The following is a 23,185-nucleotide window of genomic DNA, read 5'->3' on the forward strand; positions in this document are numbered from 1 at the left end:
GTTCATTCCTTTTTTATTTTGGTTAATTTTTGGTAATTCTAACAAATTTAAGCTTTATTACTGGAAGAAAATTTTACTAAGAAGGCCTTAGAATTACAGAAAGTTATTATTGTTTTGTAAGATAATACAAACCAAGTACTTGGCTGTTTACCTGTGACATTACAGTTTTGTATCTTTGACTCTCCCAAAGTAAACAGTCCATAGACATCTGGTCTGTCCTTCTGAACTGCTTTTATAGAACACAGAACAATACAGCGCAGACAGGCCCTTTGGCCCTCAATGTTGCGCCGACCTGTGAACTAATCTAAGCCCATCCCCCTACACTAACCCATCATCATCCATATGCTTATCCAAGGACTGTATAATTGCCCCTAATGTGGTTGAGTTAACTACATTGACAGGCAGGGCATTCCAAGTGCTTACCACACTGAGTAAAGAACCTGCCTCTGACATCTGTCTTAAATCTATCACCCCTCAGTTTGCAGCTATGACCCCTCGTACAAGCCAACATCATCATCCTAGGAAAAGGACTCTTGCTGTCCACCCTATCTAATCTTCTGATCATCTGGTATGTCTCTATTAAATCCCCTGTTAGCCGCTTCTTTCCAAATATGATTAGACCCAAGTCTCTCTCCCTTTCCTTAAGACCTTTCCTTCAGACCAAGCAACATCCTGGTAAATCTCCTCTGCACCTTTTCCAATGCTTCCACATCCTTCCTATAATGGGCGACCAGAACTGTACACAATATTCCAGGTGAGGCGGCACTAGCGTTTTGTGTAGTTGCAGCATAACATTACGGCTCCGGAACTCAGTCCCTCTACCGATGAAACCTAACACACCGTATGCCGCCTTAGCAGCATTACCAACCTGGGTGGCAACTTTCAGGGATCTATGTCCATGGACTCCAAGATCCCTCTGCGTATCCACACTACCAAGAATCTTTCCATTGACCCAATATTCTGCCTTCCTCTTATTCTTCCCCAAAATGAATCACCTCGCATTTATCTGCATTGAACTCCATTTGCCACTTCTCAGCCCAATTCTGCAGTTTATCAAAGTCCCTCTACAACCTGCAACATTCTTCCACATTGTCCACCACTCCACCGACTTTAGCATCATCTGCAAGCTTACTCACCCATCCACTGATGCCTGCGTCCAAGTCATTTATTAAAAATGACAAACAGCAGTGGTCCCAAAGCCAATCCTTGTGGCACACCACTAGTAACTGGACTCCAGGCTGAATATTTTCCATCAACCACCACTCGCTGCTTTCTTACAGAAAGCCAGTTTCTATCCAAACTGCTAAATCACCTTCAATCCCGTGCCTCCATGTTTTCTCCAAAAGCCTTCCATGTGGAACCTTATCAAAGGCTTTACTGAAGTCCATGTATGCCATGTCAACTGCCCTACCCTCATCCACATGTTTGGTCACCTTCTCAAAAAAAATTCAATGAGGTTTGTGAGACATGACCTGTCCTTGACGAAACCATGTTGACTATCTCCAATCAAATTGTTGCTTACTCGATGATTATAAATCCTTTTCTCTAAGTTCACTATTCTTCTCATGCTACTTCACACAGGACTCATTGCACTTTCTCACTCTGCTAGATCTTGGGGTTCATGTTCCCTTGCCCAGTGATTTATACTGGGTTCGCTATTTCCTCTCCTACAGCTTCGCACTGGGTTTGTGCTACCTTTCCCAAAGCCAGCTTTCCACTGGTTTCGCTGCCCACTTTGTGTTACCTTACAGTGGGTTCGTGCTCCTTTTTGCACTGCTTTACACTGGGTTTCCCGCTCTTTTCTTGCTCTGCTTCACAACTCTTCATTTATGCTGCTTTACTTTGGATTCACTGCTTTTCTCCGTACGGGGAGGCCAGAAAACTATAAACTGAAATTCCCCTTTTTTCTCTGCTGTGTTGTCAGCACTAGATTCTTTTCTAAGTGGGTAGTCTGTCCCAAAGTGTAGCTCTATGTTTCACCTTGTACATCTTGAATTTGAAAACTGGTAGGGATGTTGGACATAAATTTGATTCATTACAATAATTGTCTAATGTGAGTGATGTTGCTGGAGGGTAAATACATTTTTCGGCAGGTCTTCAAAGTTGGTGTCATGAGGACTGTAGCAGAGTTGTGACAAGTCTATGTAATGGTTTGCTTTTTTGTGTTTTGCTAGTGCACTGCAAGGGTTGATATCTTCTAGTGAATTCATGTTCATAAAACTATCAGTTATTCATAAACGTCTATTGCTTGGTTGTCATGGTGTAAAATCCTGCTTTATGAAGCTCATCTGTTAACACAGCATTATTATTTTTCTTGTAGGTTGCTCCGGCTGAGGGATTTGCAGACTTAGCCTATCAAGTTATGGCCTCTCCATCCAAAAATTATCTTATGGGCTTGTTGGCACTGGGAGTGTGCATCCTATTTCTACTGGGTATGACCTGTGGCAGGATCACCAAACGAGTGACACGGGAACTGAAGGATAGGTAGAGCATGGCCCAAGCCTGCCTTTGTACAGCCTCTGTATAGTCTCCTCAAATAAGAGCAGCAGACACAGTCCAATTCTTCACATTTTCTCTGTGTTCTGCACAGATTTTACCTGCAAAACAAACATGCGAGCCAACAGCTGCTGCCTTTGTTCCAGCCGGACTCCTCTCTTTAGTTTCCTGTAGACTTGGTTCCCATTGTGTATCTGAATCATGTTCACCCAGATCAAACAAGTCTTACTAGTAGCAGTCTCATCCAACAGAGATCCTCACCTGTAGGAAAGGTATTTGCCACAAATGGAACAACTCCAAAGAACTGTCAGTTCATATAGATTGTAGGATACTTTCGATACAGTCTGCTTTAGCTTCTTGTTGTATTCCTTTTTGATGTTTGTACAAAACTTATTGGTCTTGCTTTTTATTTGAAGAGTTGTATTTTCACATTTTTGGTGATGGTGAGGAGGTGGATAAGAAAAGCTAGCTACTTTTCCGTCCATTGTAGTCCACCTTGGAAATTCAGTACTGAATATTGGTGGCTTAAGAGGACCTATCTCTGCAGTTTGAGAGAATTGAGCTATCCTCTAAGATGCCGAGATGTATTGAACTGAACATAATTTGCTGTTTATTTGAGATATTTGGCATTATGTGAAATTGTGCTAGCCATTCACATGCCCTATGTTTTGATGGTTGACGGGTGGTAGGCTACCTGTCCTGTGGCTTCACTTCATGGGTTGATGACATTCACTCTGATGTCTTTTTTTTCCCTTTGTTTCTTAGTTGAAGTATGTCAGGGGGCTGTCTACAAAGTTCAATACTGAATCTCTAAGACAGTTTACCCTGCAAATGTGTAAAAGATATGTCACTTCTGATGTCCTTGGTGAGGCTAGGAACTGACCTTTTTCTGAACTAAGCCATGGTTCATGAAGATGTACATGTATTTCTCGACATTTGTGCACTTTTATTTCACAGCTGTTTTCTGCTTACGGTACTCTGGGAAAAGTTTGATTAGTAGGAAATAAGGCAGCTGGAAATTGTTGAGTTGAATTTTAGGAGAATGAGATAATTTCATATAATTGTGTAACTTAATTGTGCAGTCATGTTGGTACATGCTAAGGTGGCGTAGGGTGTACAGCATTAAACATTTGCACAGTGGTGTGTTGTAACAAATACACTGATTTGGTCTAGAAATACTTTGAGAATAAACTTCTGAGGTAGTATGTTTGCTCATTTTAAATATTGTATTCAAGCAATTGCCAGAATCTACTCTTTTGAAGTATCTTTTTTCAAGCTGCAAATGTCATTAATGCAGGTTAGTTTACACAAGTTGTTTTAATCAGCCTCAGTCATCAACAGGATCTCTGTTGGATGTGCTTAGGGTGCTACCAGTGATCAACACCATTTCACTAAACTGTGTTGTAAATCCCATTGGCCATTGTTCTCTTGACAAATTGCTTCTGAATAACAATCTAATCAGGAAATGTACATTTTAAATACTGATCTCTTGACTGCTAACAGAAGTATCATGCACATTTTATTTTCTCCTTGAATCTTCAGCCTTATTTATTGTTTACTAATAAATTCTAGTCGGGTCACAGCCTGTAATTGTTGACTCTTTTCTGTTGCCTTCTGTTTTAAGTTCTTGTGTGGATTTGCCTGGTTACTTTGGTGACTGCCGTTATGGTGAGGGGGTGGCCTGCATGTTGCAGACTTGAGATGATCTGTTTTTTTTATTTCCTTTGTATTAGGGGTGTTTAAAATTTTTTAATACAGAATATCTGTAGTGAAATTGTGTACAGTGAGACTCTTTGGCATCACCCTGAGTGTTGTACAGACAAGATGCCAAAAGTCGTGCGTTGTACTGCTATAGGTGTTGATGTCACTTTGAAGTAAAATTTACAAACTGTCAAGTTTTGTAAATTTTTTGTGTATAAAATCCACTTCATGAACATACAAGATACTTGTTCCCGATCATGCTGTGTAATTCAAAATGTTAATGAAATCCTAACATACAGGCTCATTATTCTGTACAGAAGAAATGGCAGAATTTATTAATAAAATGGTCTGCAGGTTTTTAAACTTTGTCTTTCTAATTTTGAGTTGTGTTCATTGCTGCATTTTTCTTGAAATGGAACCCTCGTGGACTTTGAGCAGTTTTCTCCAAGTAAGTTTCTCTCTGCTAAAGGGATGTGTATGTACTAATGTCAGTTAGAAGAGGAAGGCCATTTGCCCCATCTTACACTGCAGAATAAATGAGAATTTTAGGACCACAGTGATGTGCTTAGCATATAAATAAATCGGTGGCTGAGCTACACCAGTGTTGTGGTCAGGCTACTGCAATGTGATACCTCAAAATAAAGTTATCAGAACAATAGTTGTGCTCTATCACAAGGAGGGTATTAGGTTCAGCAGTGCATGTCTGGTATTCTGTGATAGCATACAAAACCATGGATGTACATCCAATCCATGGTGGTTCCCTCCAAAGCTCACCATTCTTAACTTTAATAGTTAATCATGGATTTGCTGTGTAATGAAATTACATAGATGAGAGCATGAATACAGTGAGTTCTTCTATAATGTGATGGTCGCGTCCTTTTGCAACCTCGCATAATGAAAAACCACACCGTAGAAACAATGTCCTTAATTCATCAATCATATTACAGCGAATTCACATTGACGAAACACGTGTTATAACAGAATGACTTGTACAAAATATTTTCAACTTGCACTTGAAAGTAATTTTTAAATTGCTTGAGGCTATGATGTCCAATTTGACAGTATTCACTACCTGCCGCATAGTGTTTCATGTTTACTATAGCCCCACCAAGGCCTTAATTGATAAGAGTTCATCAATGTCCTATGTAGTGTTTTGTGCAGTCCTTGCATGGGATTTTGTACACTACATTGGTTTTGCTCATGCTGGGTATTGGGTCCCATGCAAGGACTGCACAAAACACAACATAGGACAAACAGGAAGACCGCTAACGATCCGCATCCAGGAACACCAACTACCCACGAAATGACACAACCAGCTATCCTTAGTAGCCACACACGCAGATGGCAAGCAACATGAATTCGACTGGAACAACACTACTATTATAGGACAAGCCAAACAGAGAACAACCAGGGAATTCCTAGAGGCATTGCACTCATCCACAGATTCAATCAATAAGCACATGGACCTGGACCCAATATACCGACCACTGCAGCGGACAGCTGGAACTGACACCCGGAAGCGGCAGATTCAAACCACTACAAATGCCGGAGGAAAGATCACAGAAGCGCTTCACAGGAGGCTCCCAAGCACTGAGGATGTCACCTAGACAGGGGACGAAACGTCTGCAACACAAATTCCCAGCTTGGCGAACAGAACCACAACAACGAGCACCCAAGCTACAAATCTTCTCAAAGACTTTGATCAGGATTGGTCTTCAGCCAATTGAATTTACTCCAAGTGATATCAAGAAATAACTGAAGGCACTAGATACTGGAAAAGGCTATGGATCCTGATAATATTCTGGCAGTAGTATTGATGATTTGTGCTGTAGAACTTGCCATGCCCTTAGCCAAGCAATTCCAGTATAGCTACAACAGTGGCATCCACTGGGAAGTGTGAGAAGTAGTCTGGGTATGTCCTGGACACAAAAACAGCCCAATTCAATCTACTCTGGATCATCAGTAATGTGATGGAAAAAGTCGTCAACAGCGCTATTAAGTAGCACTTTCTTAACAAGAACCTGTTCATTGATGCTTGATTTGGGTTCCTGACCTCATTGTCAAAGAAATGGACAAGAGAGCCAAAATCCAAAGGTGAGATGCCCTTGACATCAAGGCCACATTTGACTGAGTGGGCATCATGGTGCCCGAGCAGAATTAGAGTCCATGGGAGTTGTTATGGACCAGGCCAGATCCCCTCAAAATATTTGAAGAAAGTAGTCCAGACCCTAAGTTTTCTAGTTGTTTTAAGCAGGTGTAATGTGGATATTCCAGGAAGGATGAAGTTGGTCAAACTACTTGGTTTTAATCAAAACGGAATTTATTTACAAGATTACCAAATGAAACAAACAAAAGAGGACAGAATACTGAATAATTTAACCTATCCGAAAACCCAAAAGATCATCCCAACTTGATGATGCTGTTCCAAATACTTGCAACAATTCCCATAAACACCCCTTGGCATAAAAGATAAAATCAAACACTGGGTCTAATAGGAGAGGTGTCAGAGAGGGAGAGAGACCTGCTTCTTTGGGTCCAGCAGCTTTTTCAAATGCTTGAGTGCTGGGCTTTTACCCGAAACGTCGATTTGTAGCTACTTGGATGCTGCCTGAACTGCTGTGCTCTTCCAGCACCACTAATCCAGAATCTGGTTTCCAGCATCTGCAGTCATTGTTTTTACCTCGTTGCTTTCATTGAATAGCCAGACTAAACCAAAAGAAAGAAAAGCTGAGCTGGGAGAACTGTCAACTCCCCTTTCATTGTACAAGTGTTTTTTTTAACTTGAAAGTCTTTTTTTCCCTGAGGCAATTTCTGTTTGCTAAAATCAAATTGGCCCTAAAACCCTTCACACTTAGACTTTTCGGAGTCTGTCTCTTTTATGACCTGTCTGGGGAGAAAAATACCCGAGGACACCATAACCTTATTAAAGGAACCGCATCATCACATAATTGTGTGTAAGTTCTGGGGTGGGAGGTTGGACTGTTAGTTTATCAAATTATATAGGGCATACAGGATGGTGGTCGTGGTTGGTGGTCAGTCTTCACAGTTCAAGGACACCACTGATGGAGATCTTCACACTAATGTCCTCGGCCCAGCCATCAGCCACCCTTTCATCATAAGGTCAAACATTGGGAAGTGCAGTAATGATCACCATTCCTCACTCCTCAGGTTGTGAAGCCATCAGTTTTTAAATGTAGCAAAGCCTAGATGACAATTGGCAACTAACATCCACATCACGTAGGTGACAGGCAATGACCATCTGCAACAAGAGAATTTTGAACCATCACCTGTTACCATTCCATGAAATTACTATCATTGAATCTCTCACTATTCTGGAGGTTTCCAATTGATAGTTCAGTTGTTGAATAAGTAAATACCCTTTACAAGTGGCTCAGAATTTTGCAGTGAGGAGCTTGTCACCTGACTCCCTAATACCTGTCAACAGTGTACAGTGCACAAGTCAGGAGTGTGATAGAATAATCCACACTTGCCTGAGCGAAGCTTGATACCATCCAGGATAAAGCAGCTCATTTGATTGACATCCCTAACTGTTGTGTGTTTGTGCAAGTGTGGTGGACTGTCATTTTGAGTCCAATCATGAAGTAAGGTTTTTTTGGGCATATACATTGCTCTTTCTAACCTTGCTGCCTTTAGAGTGAACGTCTCCATTAAAAAAAAGCTCCTGCTGTTTAATGCCTTTGCCTCCTGATCCTCCTTGAAACCTAACATGAAGAAAACTGGTAGAGAAGATCAAGATTGCTTCAAGATCTACTGGATCCTCACTTCAGATCTTGAAGGCACTTCAATGAGAAAAGAAAACAAAATTTCATCGCTGTGCCAAAGTCAGCCAAAAATGAATTCATCCTGGGGAAGAGGTGAACAGTGCAGAAAACGCTCGCCATGTGTTCCATCCTGAAGAAACACTGAGCAACGAGTACCCAAGGTCGAGGGAAATGTCATCAGTGAGGGGTGTAGACTTAGAATGAAACAGGTAGCCTCAGGTATAGCTTCTTTGAAACAGGAAGATGTGAAGTAGTGTTAATATTTTTGTGGTACATCATGTTACGTTGGCCCTTCCCATTTAAGAAAAAATGGTGGGAACCTTTGGTGCTGTAAGACTGAATAATGAAAAAATACAGAACTGAAATTCCTGCACCCGGAGATCCGATTATTTTGTTCAAACAAACAAAATTGAAGTTTATGTAGTCATCTCTGCGTCCCTGAATGTTAAGGGGGTAAAATTTTTCACCACATGCTGAGTGTGATGCCAAGTTCCAAAACGTAGGAATCTTCTCGAACTATTTTTCACCAGAATTATTGGTAATCGTTGAAAGAGCACAGAAACAACCAGCATGAAGGAGCATTGATCTACCAGTTTGTCGAAACTTTAGAGCAGTTGGCTGAATTCTGTGACAACTTAAAAGGTGCTGTTGGAGACAGACTGATATCTGGTTTAAAATGTGAAGCAATCCAGAAAAGATTACTAATGGAAAGGGACCTAGTTGTGAAAAAAAAGCATTGGAAACAACAGTCTCACTGGAACTAGCAGCCAAGGACATTCAATAGCTCAGCTCAAACATGAGAGTTCACAAATAGGCAGCTGAGAAATGAGCAGCACAGACTCAAAACTGCCATCAGTGTGAAGAAACTGGTCACACAGTAGCACGTTGCTGGTATAATGAAGCCATATGCAGAAAATGTGGCAACAAAGAGCATGTTGATTAGGTGTGTTAAGGAATAAACATGATCAACATACAGCAAGAGTACAAAAACCAAAGAGTAACATGAAAATATACATGGAACAAGAAGGAAATGAGAAAAGCCCAGAGCCAATCCAAGAAGTTGCAGTTATTAAATTGGCCATTGCTGGCGACACTAATTCATGTTGGGTCACTCCTTTACGGTTTAGCAGTATGGATCTGGAAAGCATGGAAAAGCATGCAAATTGACAATTGAGGATAAGAATCCAGCAAAACATTGCAAGGCTGTGAGAGTGCCTCATGGAATCATCATTGGTCAAGGCCGAATTAGAGAGGCTGATCATGACTGGATTCCAAATGTGAGTGAGTGGGCCATGACTATTGTACTAGTGATGGAAAAAGATGGATTGGTACCAATCAGTGGTGACTTTAAGGTCACTATTAATCTGATAGTGTGCTGAGCCAGTAATCAGTGGTTTATTTGCTGGATTAGCTGGAGGTCAGGTTTTCAATAAAATTGACCTTTGTTAAGTCTATCTTCAGAAAATGTAGATCCTGAGTAACAGAAATACTTAATAATTGCAACACAAAGGAATATTCAACATAAGAAATTTCCATTTAAAATCATACCTGCACCTGCATTATTGCGATGTGTCATAGACCAGATTTTAATTGGATTGGAAGGAGTTCAATAGATTATGCTTTAGCCATGGGGAGAAACACAGATACTACTCCTGAAGAGTGAGGAAAGACAAATGTGATTCTTTTTTTATATCTTCCACTGAATATTTAAACCATGTCCTTGATGCTAAGAGACTAACACAAGTCCCTTTCAAAAGTAAAAGCCACAACTGAGGCACCAACAGCTAAACATTTAAACCAACTATCATTTTTGAATTTGCTAAATTACAACAATGGGTTTGTAGCAAATCTTGCAACCATTCTCGAACTATTGCACAATTTATTATGCTAAAATAAGAATTGGAAATGGGATGATCAATGTGAAACAGCCTTTACACCAATGAAAGAGAATGTACTAAAGTCTGAAGTCCTGATTTATTTTGAACTGGTTAACATTACAACTAGCATGCGATGCACTACTGAATAGAATGGAAGTTGTTTCTCACAGAGAACCTTGTGGTGAAGAGAAGCCAATACATTTTGCATTAAGATTATTAAACAAAGCAGAAATGAATTATGCACAGATAGAGGCTCTTGGAATCATTTTTGGCATTAGACGATTCCACTAATATCTGTATGGCTGGGAACTTACCCTACTAACACCAACCACAATATTTGGGCATCATGTTTTGCCAACTTATTGTAGATAAATTATTGTAAATATTAGGAATGTTTTCATTACATGAACTTCTGATGTAAAGGGGGCGGTGTTTTTGCATTTGTGGGAGTATGATGGACAGTCACTCTGAGTTCTATAACTTGATTTACTATCAATGTCAAAATATCATAAACTTTGCACTTTTAAACTTTTTGACAACTTCTCCACTAAATCTTCCTTTCCATCATTTTTGGTTGAGACAGGAGACTGAATATTTGTCTGCCTCCACAATTGAATCTTGAAATATCCCATGGCACAGTATGGAAAAGAGTAGCACAATCCACTCAGTCCCTTCAATCTGATCATATCCCTCAGTAAAAATGATCTCCATTTACTTGACATCATTAGTAACTAGAAGGTTGTCAAGCTCTGTCTTGAAATTAATGACTGATTTTATACAGCCATCTGGGATGGAGAATTCCAAAGATGTACCACCTTCTGCATCCAGCACATTGATAAAATGGCTTTTTACTCTGTAATTATCAACTATGTTTCTCTGGTGCCATGGTTTTGCTTCCTTAGACTAAGCAAGTCATATGATTCAAGTAATTCCATTTTGTTAGAATTCTTTGTAAAACTGCAAAACCAATAATAAACTCGAGTTTTTAACTGTATATAAATTGACCTTGGGATACTAAATGCGTTGTATTGTTTTAGTGTGACTGTGTTGAGACAGATCAAAAACATTGAGGTACCACCTCATTATGCGACAGCCCAAACAGTATCCTGCTTAAATTCCAGCTGTGCACATTTTAAAATAAACTGATACTACCAGAAGAGAACTCAGCAAAGGCTGGTGCTATTCTAAGCTGCAGAAATCTTTGTTTGTTTATACTTTTTCTTCAAAAAAAAGTAAGAAATATAAAGTTATGCTGATTGGCGAGAAGACAGATGAAAGCAAAATCAAAAATACTCAATTGAAAAATCAATCATTATTTCTACCAGAACAATTCTAATCCAGCCTCTACACTTAAGTTCTTCATCCCTTGTAAAATTTGTTTTGATCTTGGAACAGACCATTAATGTTTAAGGGAGCAATCTGACCACCTGATTGACAGAATCATGCCATAAAAACATCCTGTTAAACAAACTTTATATAAATTTAAACCAAGCAAGTTGCATAAATGACAACGTGTCTTACCATATTTCCTCCATAAACTCAGTTGTACTTTCTACTCTCCTGCAAACTACCCTCCCTGCTTAAGAGTTGCCTGATTTTATGAAGTTTAGAAAGTTTTATTTTATAGAAGAGGGAAGGCAATGTATTAGCCTGGTGGTATTATCACTGAACTGTTAATCCAAAGACACAGGTAATGTCTGGGGACCTGGTTTGGTTCCCAGCTTGCTCAAAATGGAATTTGAATTCAATGAAAGTCTGGAATCAAGGATCTAATGATGACCATGACTCCATTGTTGGGCGGGGTGGGAAATCCATCTTGTTCACTACTGAGTTTCCCTCCCTAAAACAACTATCCTTCCTTGGTCTGGCTGACTTCTGACTCCAGATCCACAGCAATGTGGTTGACTTTTAACTGTCCTCTGGGCAATTGGATCAGGTAATAAATGTAGGCCTGGTCCATGACACCCTCATCCTGTGAACGATTAGATTAGATTAGGGAACAAAGTTTTTTTTTAAAGATTAGATTACAATCCCTACAGTGTGGAAACAGGCCCTTCGGCCCAACAAGTCCACACCGACCCTCTGAAGAGTGACCCACCCAGACCCATTTCCCTCTGACTAATGCACCTAACACTCTGGGCAATTTACCATGGCCAATGCACCTGACCTGTACATTTTTGGAGTGTGGGAGGAAACCAGACCACTCTGTCCCTGTGTCGGCATGTACCTCCTCAAAGTGCTAACTCCACACACAGTCACCTGAGGTTGGCATCGAACCTGGGTCCCTGGTGCTGTGAGGCTGCAGTTCTAACCACTGAGCCACTGTGCCACCAGTAAAAAGGTTCATTCACTTTTCTTAGGAACAACCCGGGAGATATGCCACAGCCGTCCAGAATTTACTTGAATTCTCCTTTGTATTTCCAGCTAGTTATTGAGGGAGAATTATCATGATCCTTCTAGTAGCTTTTAGCTGAGTGATTCTCCAATTTGTCTTGGCAGATGTCATGGCTACCAATTGCTCAGCTCATTGTTTGGATTTGGATATTTTTTTTCTGCAGACTGCTTCTACAGCTTTTTAAAAGCTGCTTCCAGGCCCCTTACCTGCACCGAATCTAGTCTACTGCATTCGCTGTTCACAAGCGTAGACAGGGTGACCAGTTTGCAGAATGGCTGCATTCTTCAGCTGCAAGAATGATCCTGAGCTTCCAGTTGCCTGCACTTGCCCAACATACCACCCTGTTCCCTGGCCAACATCTTTTTCAGGCTTGCTACAGTGCTCCAGGGAAGCTCAACATTTGCTGGAAGAACAATACTCATTTTCTGCTTGGGGATCCTGCAGTCTTCTGGACTCAATATAGAGTTCAATAACTGTAGGGCTTGAACTCTCCTATATCCTAGCCACCACCTCCACACACCAGGTCTTATTATCTCATTCTGCTATGACATGCAACCCATTGTCAGCCACTAACCGTCTCCATTAACAGCTATTCATCCTCCTAGCCTCTGTTATCCACTCCTTTTTCTGTCCAACTGTTCTTATATCTCTTTGGGCTGTATTGTTTACTCTTTACCCCCTCACCCCACCTAATCTTCTGCATATAAACCAACATTTTCCTAGCTACCATCAGTTCTGAGGAAGACCTGAAACATTAACTCTATTTTTTTCTTCACAGATGCTACCAGACCTGCTGAGCTTTTCCAGCCACTTATGTTTTTGTAACTATATATGCTGACTGCTTTCTGCCTTACGATACTGTGAATACCACTAAATTCCTCCCACTAGCTGCAAATTAGAACAATTGTTCCAGCTGCTTTTCTTTCCCAAAGTCCAAACTAAACTTCATGCTTCTGTCAGAAAACATAAAAGAACTTTCTAACCAAAGTTTCCACTTGAAATCTCTATGGTAGCCTGGCATGCTTTGGGATGATTAATTTCTACTTAATTGATTTTTAACTTTTTCTCTTTCACTGAATAGCTTCTTTATAGAAATAACAATAGACACACTGGCTTAACTTTGAGATCCAGAAATAGATCATCTGTTGCCGATTATTTATGTTTTTAACTCTCGGATTGATAATTAACATAGGTTAGCTTGAAATTGTAATTAGTGTCAAGTTTGTTGAGAGTGCATTTATTTCAGGCTTGCTATTAATTTCAGCAATTGGTGCACTCATTTTATATAATTTGAAAACATAGTTTTCTGAAATAAATTAAATATTAATAAATTGATTCACAATTAAAATGTGTTAATTATGAATGGGATACAACACTTTCCAGTAAATCTCTTCTGCACTGTCCTTAATGTTGTTCCAAAAAAATCTAGTACCCATAATTTAACAGTGCTGTGACTGAATTCTTATCAGCAATTTATAGAATTTCAATGTGACTTTCTTGCTTTTTTACTTTTGTCTGTTAATAATGTTAGGGATCCTAAACAACTTTTTACAGTGTTTTCAATCAGAGTCACACAGCATGTAAACAGACACTTCAGTCTAATTAGTTCCCATACTAAACTAGTCCCACCAGACTCTGTTTTGCCCATATTCTCCAAACCTTTACTTTTCATGTACCTATCCAAATGTCTTTTAAACATTGTAACTGTACCTGCATCCACAACTTCCTCTGGCAGTTCATTCCAAACATGAACCATTCTCTGTGCAAAAATCATTGCCCTATGTCCTTTTTAAAGCTTTTTCCTTTCACCTTAAAAATATGTACCCAAGTTTTTAACTCTGCCACCTTATGAAATAGACTTTTGCTATTCACCTTATCTATGCGCCTCATGATTTTATAAACCTGTATAAGGTCACCTCTCAACCTTCTATGTTCCACTAAAAAAAGTTTCAGCCTATTTTTATAATTCAAGCCCTCAATTCCCAGCAACATTCTAGTAAATATTTTCTGACTTCCCCAGTTTAATAATATCTATAACAGGGTGACCAGAACTGCATGCAGTACTACAGAAGAGGCCTCACCAAATTGTTCTGCCACCTTCCAAGATTTGTATACATGAACTTCCATGTTTCTTTGACTCAGCATTTTATTTAAAATGCTCTCTTTTTAAAAATAGACATCTCTTCTGACTAAAATGAAATATTAAATACTTCCGTACAAAATTTCATTTGCCTCGTCTCTCTCCATTTTACCAGTCTTTTTGTCCTGTTGTTTGCTACTATCTCCTTGACTGTTTTGTTTCAATTTTTAAAATTCTTTTGCAAATTTTAAATGTTCTGCATAACAAAGTCCAGATTGTTATACATCAGAGCAGAGAACCAATACTGATCCCTGGGGAACAAGTCTGAAAATTACCTTGTTGGACTGGTTTCCTAAAACTCTGCACTCCGTACCCAAGCATGAATCAAATCTTTTCACCTGTCGTTTGTCTACCTGCTGACCAAAGATGGCTGCTAATCTGAAAACACTTCAATTTTAAAATTCTTGTTGTGGAATTCATTTGTGGATTAGCTCCTTCCAATGTATGTGACGTTCTCCAATTCAAAAGCCCCTCTACCTATCTTTGTACTTTGATGTTGGTTCTTCCCTGATTTTGATTATTCCACCAATAGCAGCTTTGCCTCCAGCTCCCCCCTGGCTGAAGCTCTAGTATTTCCTCCCTCTAACCTTTATTATTCACTAAGATCTTTCAGGATAGTTCCAAAGGCCACTTTGGCGAAGGCATCTGGCTGGGTATATGAATAAGAAGGGTTTAGAGGGATATGGGCCGGGTCCTGGCAAGTGGGTCGAGATCAACTTGGGATATCTTTTTGGCATGGGTGAGTTGGACCCAAGGGTTTGTTTCTGTGCTATGCATCTCTAGGACTCCAAAACAAACCTTTCACTGTCTACGTGACAACAATAATTCAAATCAGATGGACGTGTTGGTAGCTTGTTGTTTGCAAGTGGCTCAATGTCAAATTTTGTTTAATAATTTGGACAGGTGAGCCTTAGGTGGTTTCATAAATCTGAAGGTGCTGTACACATGTGAAGTTACAGTTAGTGTTAAATCCCCCACTCCTGATGAAGGAGCAGCACTCCGAAAGTTACTGCTTCCAATTAAACCTGTTGGACTATAACCTGGTGTTGTGTGCAATCCAGAATCTGGTTTCCAGCGTCTGCAGTCATTGTTTTTACCTCGTTGCTTTTTAACTTGGGACACCCACTGCTCAGTGTTGTCCTGCGCCTGTCAATCATTCTCCACCGGGCCCGGAGGGAAGGGCGGGGTCTCTGACCACACCTCCGCGCTCATTGGACGATGCGGCGGTGCTGGTGATGCGCGATGACGTCAGTACGTCCTGTAGGGAGAGGCTCGGCTTGGCTAGGCCCGGCCTGGCCGCTGGTAGCCTCTTGGATGTGACCAGGGGCTGAGGCTGTCGGCGAGCGGCAGGCACATGTACCCATAAACACACACCGCCGCCGCCGCCAGCAATCGCGGCCTCGGCCAGTGAACCCCTGGTGAGTGAGAGACCAGCAGGAGGCCGGGGGTCAGTGTGAAGGGCAGCGGCTCGGACGGACCGGGGACACCGCCGGCCTGGCACCTCTGCGAGTTTGGACCTTGTAGCCCACAGCGGCTCCACTCGGGGTTGGGTAGACGAGCTGCCTTCCGTCAAAAGGATGCCGTTCGGCCCCTTGTCTCAGTGCTGGACCTCTCCTGGAGCGCGCGCTTCACCTCAGTGTCAATCCCCTGACTTTTCCCTGTGGTTCTGCTAATTCTTCCTTTTCAGGCGATGATCCAATTGCCCTTTGAAAACCTTAACGAATGCTTTGCTGTTCCTAACTATTTGCTATGTGAGCAAGGTTATCTTCTTGTCACTTGCTGTTTTTCACACTTACAAGAAATTTGTATCCTTTGGTTTGCAATCCTTCCACAAATGGGGATAGTTTCTCCCTATCTATCTTACCCAGACTGCTGATGGTTTTGAGAACTTTATCAAATCTCCTCTCGACCATAACCAAGAAGAGCAGTCTCAACATCCCCAATCTTTCTCTAAGAAAAGTTCCTCATTCATGGGGCTGTACTCATGAATCATTTCAGTACTGTCTCTCAAAACTTCACACCCTAAAGTGTGGCACCCCCAGAACTGGATATAGCACTCTGGTTGAGGCTTGAATAATGTAACTTTCTCACTTTTGTATTCAGTGCTCTTAAAGATGAGGATGATGCATTTTCTTAACAACAGTCTTGAACTGCCCTCATCAAAGATTGATGCACTTGTACATCGGGATCGCTCTGCTTCTGCATTCCCTTCAGATTTGTGCTCTTTGCTGTATAATACTTATGTTCTTCTTACAAAATGAACTTTCTGAACTATCCTCATCATGGATACAGATGTAGTATCTTGTGTATGTTTTGAAATTTTTTTTATATTCCTGATGCTGCGTAAGGTAAACAAACAAATGAGGTTAACAGTGTATTTTCACTTCACTAGGTTTTTAATAGAATCGGTCAATATCTCACAGAGCTGAGTTTGTATCACATTGAAAAGTACCATGTTTCCTTAGATGATTACTTCATTTGGAGTGCTGTATAGACTTGTTTTAGTTTCAAACCCGCAATGCCCTCACTTCTCTCTACTTCTGCAAACTCCTTCAGTTTTCTGAAGTGCAGGGATTGTGCTCCTCCAACATTGTCCACTTCCTTTGCTCAACCAATTCTGGTCATGCATCAGCCTACAGTCAAGAATTGCTTTCTCACTCTTCTCACTCATCCTCATTAAAGGATTGGACACTCTGGAGGCAGGAAACATGTTTCCGCTAATGAGTGCCGAACCAGAGGACACAGCTTAAAAACACGGGGTAGACCATTTAGGACAGAGATGAGAAAAAACTTCTTCACCCAGAGAGTGGTGGCTGTGTGGAATGCTCTGCCCCAGAGGGCAGTGGAGGCCCAGTCTCTGGATTCATTTAAAGAAAGAGTTGGATAGAGCTCTCAAGGATAGTGGAATCAAGGGTTATGGAGATAAGGCAGGAACAGGATTCTGATTAAGGATGATCAGCCATGATCATATTGAATGGTGGTGCAGGCTCGAAGGGCAGAATGACTTACTCCTGCACTATTGTCTATTGTCCTTTTAAGACTAACTCACTGTCTGTCCCTTTGCTCATAGCATTAATTATATCTCAATCTGCATCAGTATTTGTCCATTGATGTGCCTTGGCATGCTGTATTCAGTTAAAGTTGTAGAAATACAAGTTGTTCTTAGTCTATGTATCTAGAATTTGTATTTTGCTATTTCAGATCCTATCTATCCTGTTGGCTCTTTCTTGGTGAATCATGAGGAGCTGCTCTGTACCCAAACGGAGCTGCCTTTGGGCTGAGATGTTCCCTCGGCTACTGTCAGATGTCATCTACCCTTCACAATGCCATTTGCCAAAGACCTGTTGGAGGCGAAGCTCAACAGCACCCGTTTCGAATGTGAGGCCATTACCTTCTCAGGCTCATGTTGTGATCTGCGGAGGAGGGATTGTAGGGTCATCAGTGGCATATCACCTCTCCAAACTGGGCTGGACTGATGTCGTATTACTGGAGCAAGGGCGGTAAGCACTGATCAAAGGCTGTCAAAGTATTTGGGTGAAAATATTTTTGTTATCTTAATTCTCTAAAGGTAGTTTAAATTAAATGAATTTTGATAATTCTGATACCTTTAAAGTGAGGAAAAAAAAATCAACAAGGCATGCAATCTGCCATACAATACTTCAATGTAATTGTAACGCTGTTTATATAAGAACAGGTTCAGTTTTGTCTTGTTGGGCTGTTGTAGATTTGCACTTGAGCAATAACTATTTGAATGAACTTGTAAAGTGTGTCAGTGCTTTTGGGAAATGTGCATTTCTTGGAGTGGAGGGAACAAAATTTTAAAAAATCAGATATTCAAAGGAAAGTGTACATCATACACTCAATAATGCCAGTGTTTTACGTCCTTTTTGTTATCATTCCAATTCAGATACTGCAGTGGAGGTAAAGTAAGGAGGAGGAAGCAATTATAAATGCAAATGTATTCTTTCTGTCCAGAACAGCCTGAGGATGTTAATAATGCAACATTCTGTGTGCATTGTGATTTCTAATCCTCTCCCCGATTTATCTTGTATGTGGATGGTTTTGGAATTCACACCAGGGCACCACCAGCAAGTGATGTATCACAATGAGGGAATTGGGAAACTGGCAAATTCCTCCTTCGCCCTGATCCAACTCTAGTTTTGTCCCAGGCCTCCCTTCATTTAGTGGGATCAAGGCGATTTCTGATGCTGTCGTCACTGTGATTGGCTTCCCTCTTTTTATTTTTAGCCTTCTTTCAGATGATGGCAAGAAACATTTTTATTTTCTTTATCACATAGCTGAACCACTTAAATTGAACGTGTTAACCAGATCAGAAATGAAGGCAAACTAATTCCAAGGTTTTCCTGAGTAAAATAAAGCAAAGTTTTATTAAACCAGAGTCAGAGAAGAAAAATGCAACGTATGAAACATTAACATCACCCAAGTAATGAGCTTAAAAAGAGCAGTTGCAGTTTAAAATTTTTTCTGAATTCTTAAGTTGCAGGAGTGAATCCTGAGGTCCACTGTTTAGTTTTTCTTTGAGACCAGTGAAGATGGCAGATTTCTTGGCAAAATGTTGCATTTTCATTAGGCGTTGACATTTACAGTTGAGAGAGTCTTCCAATTCTTGCATACACATTGTTTTTTCCTTATCTCTGTCTTACGACCCAGACTTAGCTGTTGATATATGTCTGTTTGTACATCACTCTGCTATTGTTTTTCAAAACTGTTATCTGCAGCCAAACTTCCATCTCAATGTATAACTTCTAAAAAGATATAAATCAACCCTGATCTGAGTTTAGTGTCCCTTAAGCTTAGATTTCCTACAGTATGGAAGCAGGTCCTTTGGCCTAACAATTCTATACCAACCCTCCGAAGAATAACCTACCCAGACACATTCCCCATGTTCACCCCTGACTATGGGCAGTTTAGCATGACCAATTCACCTAACCTGCACATCTTTGGATTGTGGGAGGAAACCGGGACACCCGAAGAAAACCCATCCAGACACTGGGAGAATGTGCAAACTCCACACAGTCAGTTACCCAAGGCAGGAATTGAACCTGGACCCCTGCACTGTGTGGCAGCAGTGCTAACTACTGATCCACCGTGCCGCCTGATATTGTCAATTTAATCAACCTGTTCAAAGATGTTAAGATATACATCAAGGGCAGGTGAGATTTGAACTTGGGTCTCCTGGCTCAGCGGTAGGGATACTACTAGTAAACCACAAGAGTCCTTGCTGTCCTTTTTTGACATTGCTAATTTTTCTCAGATTGTTCCTCATTTCCTTTTGGTTTGACAAGCTTGGTCGAACTTTGTCAGCTGATCATAACAGCTATTTTGGGTCAGTATTTATCCTCTGTTATCCAATTTTTATTCCATGAAGGTCTCCTGTTCAAATCATAGGGACATAGGAACAGGAGTGGGCCTTTCAGCCCCTCAAGCCTGTTCCAGCATTTGATGAGGTCTTGGTGGTTTGTGGCCTAACTCCATATATCATCCTTTGGCTCATATCCCTTCATACTTTGCTTAACAAAAATTATCTATCTCAGATTTAAGCATCCACTGCTGTTTGTGAAAGTGGAGAATTCCACTCATCAACTCCCATTTGTGTGTGTGGAAGTGCTTCCTCACATCTCCACTAAATGTCCTCATCATAATTCCCTAGCTCTAGAATGCAATTAGATCATGGAAGTGAAATATTACCAACATCCTAATTTCTTTTCATTTTCCTTTTTAACTTAGACCTGTTAATATCATAACTGAGAGTAAATAGATTCAAGAAAATATCATGCAGTCATTTTATGTGCAACAAACTTTGTTTGAACTGGCACCTTAAGAAGCAGCACTCAAACTGGCAAGTTTTATACCTAAACTACCACAAAGTTTTCTGTATTATCGTGATCTCTATGATGTTCGAGTAGTTAGTTGAGGGTGCAATTGAAGTAGGATTAGATTTTATTGTCATTTGTACTCAAGTACAGAGGTACAGTGAAAAGTGTGCAATGTTGCCTTTCCTAGTGCTATCTTCGGTACACATATAGCTAGGTACAAAATCTTAAATACGCAGTAGAAAAATAAGGAAGTTAAAAGTTCACTGTTACATTCTCGCTGCTAGTAAGGTTTACTTAAGACAAAATTATTATTTTAAGTGATTTATGCTGTAAATAAAGTAAAACAGTTTTGTGTATCCCACCTTGCATAACATTTCTATTATTTAGTGTGTGTTTTTACATTCAGTAGGTAGACCTTTTGATTAACTGGCATACTCATGGTCTCATAGGTGCTGGTTCATAAAAGGTTTGTTATATTAGCATATATGGGTGGCTTCTTGAATGTACCATGGCACAGGAGTGAAGGAAGGTGGTTGTGACAGATTTGATAATTCCAGCATTGATACCTTCTATCATCTCCCTTGGTTTTGTTGATGTTAATAGGTTAGCCGCAGGAACAACACGACTCTGTGGCGGCATTGTAAGCACGGTCAAGCACATCAGCATAGAAACAATGATGGCTGACTATTCAAACAAACTTTATCAGCAGTTGGAGCAAGAAACTGGAGTCCAGACAGGTAAGAATTTTGCAATTGCTTGTTTTTCCTGTGGGTTGGACCATACAGACGCCATACATTTTGATATCTTGGGCAGGAGTACTTTAATAGATCATAACTGGATTAACTGCTCATTTATCAAAGCTCTTCAACTATATTTGCAACAGGGAATGGTTATAATGTATTGTGTTTACCTGAGGAGTGGTTACAGTCTTTACTTTGCCATGTTTACTTAGGAAACAGTGAGAGTTACTATTGACCTGGAAAGGGTCAGTATGGTGCTTGCCTGTTGACATGAGTGAACTTCAAGCCATTAGATAAGTAAGTTAAATGAGCTTAAAATTGTTTGCACTAATTTGAGTCACCAATATTAATACTTCAAGGTTCCAGATACTTGATCAAACAATTTATGCTGAAATTCCAGTGTAATATTGAGGCTGTGCTGCACTGTTGCTGGTACTGTCTTCAGGATGATGAGATAAAGCAGTCAGTTTTCTGAGGGGAAAAAAGATTAACAATGGAACTGAGAAGAGCCATTGTTCTGGCCAATATGTATCCTTCAGTGAGATTATCGGATTGCGATTGCTTTTCTCTGTGGAATCTACAGTGTATGAGTTGACTGCAGAGTCTCTTATATAGCAACAATGACTGCATTTGAAAATGTCTTTTGACTGTAGAGTGCTTGACAATGTCTGAAGTTGTGCCATTATAAATGCAATTTTCTTTCTATGGAGAGAGGTTTGTTTCTGTTTACATGTGTACGTGGGTGGTTATATCATTTGCAAGTTGTGCATCATCAAAGCACACAGTGAATGTGCACAGAACTGCAGCTTAAACTAAGTCCACTTGTATTTACCAGGTTACATTCAGACTGGTTCAATCTCACTGGCTCATACTCAGGACAGGCTCATATCCCTGCGACGTCTTGTCTCACGATTACAGTAAGTAAAATTGGTTTCAGACCTGTAAGAATTAATTTGAAGTCCCTTTGGACAGTTTGTTCAGTGATTTGAAGGAGACTTCATATTTATAACAGTTTCTTTATTTAAGCATAAGTGAACGTTGTTACATAAAGTATTTGAGCTTCAGAGTCCTTGAATATTTTTAAAGCAGGTGGATAGGCTCATTTTAGGCAGGGAAGTCAAACGATTATGAGAGGTAGATGGGATCCTGGAATTTGAAACCCAAACAGTTGGACCATTGAATTTGCAGAACAGGTTTAAAGGGATGTGTCATTTGTTTCTGCTCATATTTTATATACATGTAGGTATGATACGTCAAATAATCACACCTTTGCTGAAACCTTTCGATGATGACTTTCTAGCCACTTGAGTGATGGTGGCAAAAACAATCAATGATTTTTTTTCTGGAATGAATGAATGATTTTTATTGCCACGTGTATTTTAGTGAGAAAACCGTAAAATACAGCGAAAAGCTTTTCTACTGTTGCCATGATCCAGCACAATTTTGAATAGTTTTAAGCATAAGAAGAAAATGGAAAGTTATAGCTTAAAGAGAGTCCATCAGTTCTGAGCCAGTTCATCATCAACGATACCTGCGCCACTATCCCTTCTCCACTGCCCTGTCTCTGGCTACATGGAACCAATGATTTCTAAAGGAAATTGGTTGGATACTTGAAGGAAATAAACTTGCAGGCCTACATTGATCAAGTAGGGGAATAGGAATGATTGATTGAATTGATACCAATTCCATGTGGAATAATGGGCTGAATAGCTTCCTAATGTGCAGTAATTGACTCTATAAATACTGCTAGGCTTGGTGGTTTCACATTAAAGATTTATTTGCAAGCAGTTTCCATATCTCTTCTTCTCAAGCACTCTGTCTGAGAAGGTAGTGACTCCCATGAATGGGTTAAGGTTCCTTCTTTGACAGGTAAAGCTTGGAATCTAAATCTTCACCATATTGTGACATTTGACACCTAACATCCTCAGTTAAGTTTGTAAATTCTTAAACCTGAGGGTTTCTTGCTGACACAGTCAACCACTAGGCAGTCTGGGAAACCATGGGTTCCTGTTTGTATCAAGAAGGATAGAGAATCCATTATAACATTGCTTAAGAGCCCAAGGGGATTTTCTTATGTCACTGTGAGCAAAGGTCCAGTTAAGAAACTTTAATGACATGAAGCATAATACAAAATATGTTGCTTGTTTAATTTTTTAAAAAACTGTCAAAAATGTTTTTAGATGTCTTTGTGGCATTTACTGTAAATTAAGCCATGTC

The 23,185-nt window shown here is 40.2% G+C and overlaps 2 protein-coding genes across 3 annotated transcripts in view; both read left to right on the top strand.

Annotated features, from left to right (window-relative positions):
• glg1a (golgi glycoprotein 1a) overlaps positions 1–2,693 on the top strand; it is a 140,364-nt gene extending 137,671 nt beyond the window's left edge. For both annotated transcript variants that reach the window (XM_072547752.1, XM_072547753.1), the window contains exon 26: positions 2,321–2,693. In XM_072547752.1, coding sequence (XP_072403853.1) covers positions 2,321–2,488 — 168 coding nt within the window. In that variant the 3' untranslated portion in view covers positions 2,489–2,693. The remainder of the gene's footprint in view (positions 1–2,320) is intronic.
• A 12,947-nt stretch (positions 2,694–15,640) lies between these two features.
• pdpr (pyruvate dehydrogenase phosphatase regulatory subunit) overlaps positions 15,641–23,185 on the top strand; it is a 50,267-nt gene continuing 42,722 nt past the window's right edge. Inside the window, exons 1-4 of the mRNA XM_072547754.1 lie at positions 15,641–15,809; positions 17,593–17,891; positions 20,832–20,965; positions 21,804–21,885. Coding sequence (XP_072403855.1) covers positions 17,629–17,891; positions 20,832–20,965; positions 21,804–21,885 — 479 coding nt within the window. The 5' untranslated portion in view covers positions 15,641–15,809; positions 17,593–17,628. The remainder of the gene's footprint in view (positions 15,810–17,592; positions 17,892–20,831; positions 20,966–21,803; positions 21,886–23,185) is intronic.

The sequence above is a fragment of the Chiloscyllium punctatum genome, chromosome 26, assembly GCF_047496795.1.
Source record: "Chiloscyllium punctatum isolate Juve2018m chromosome 26, sChiPun1.3, whole genome shotgun sequence".
Taxonomy (NCBI): domain Eukaryota; kingdom Metazoa; phylum Chordata; class Chondrichthyes; order Orectolobiformes; family Hemiscylliidae; genus Chiloscyllium; species Chiloscyllium punctatum.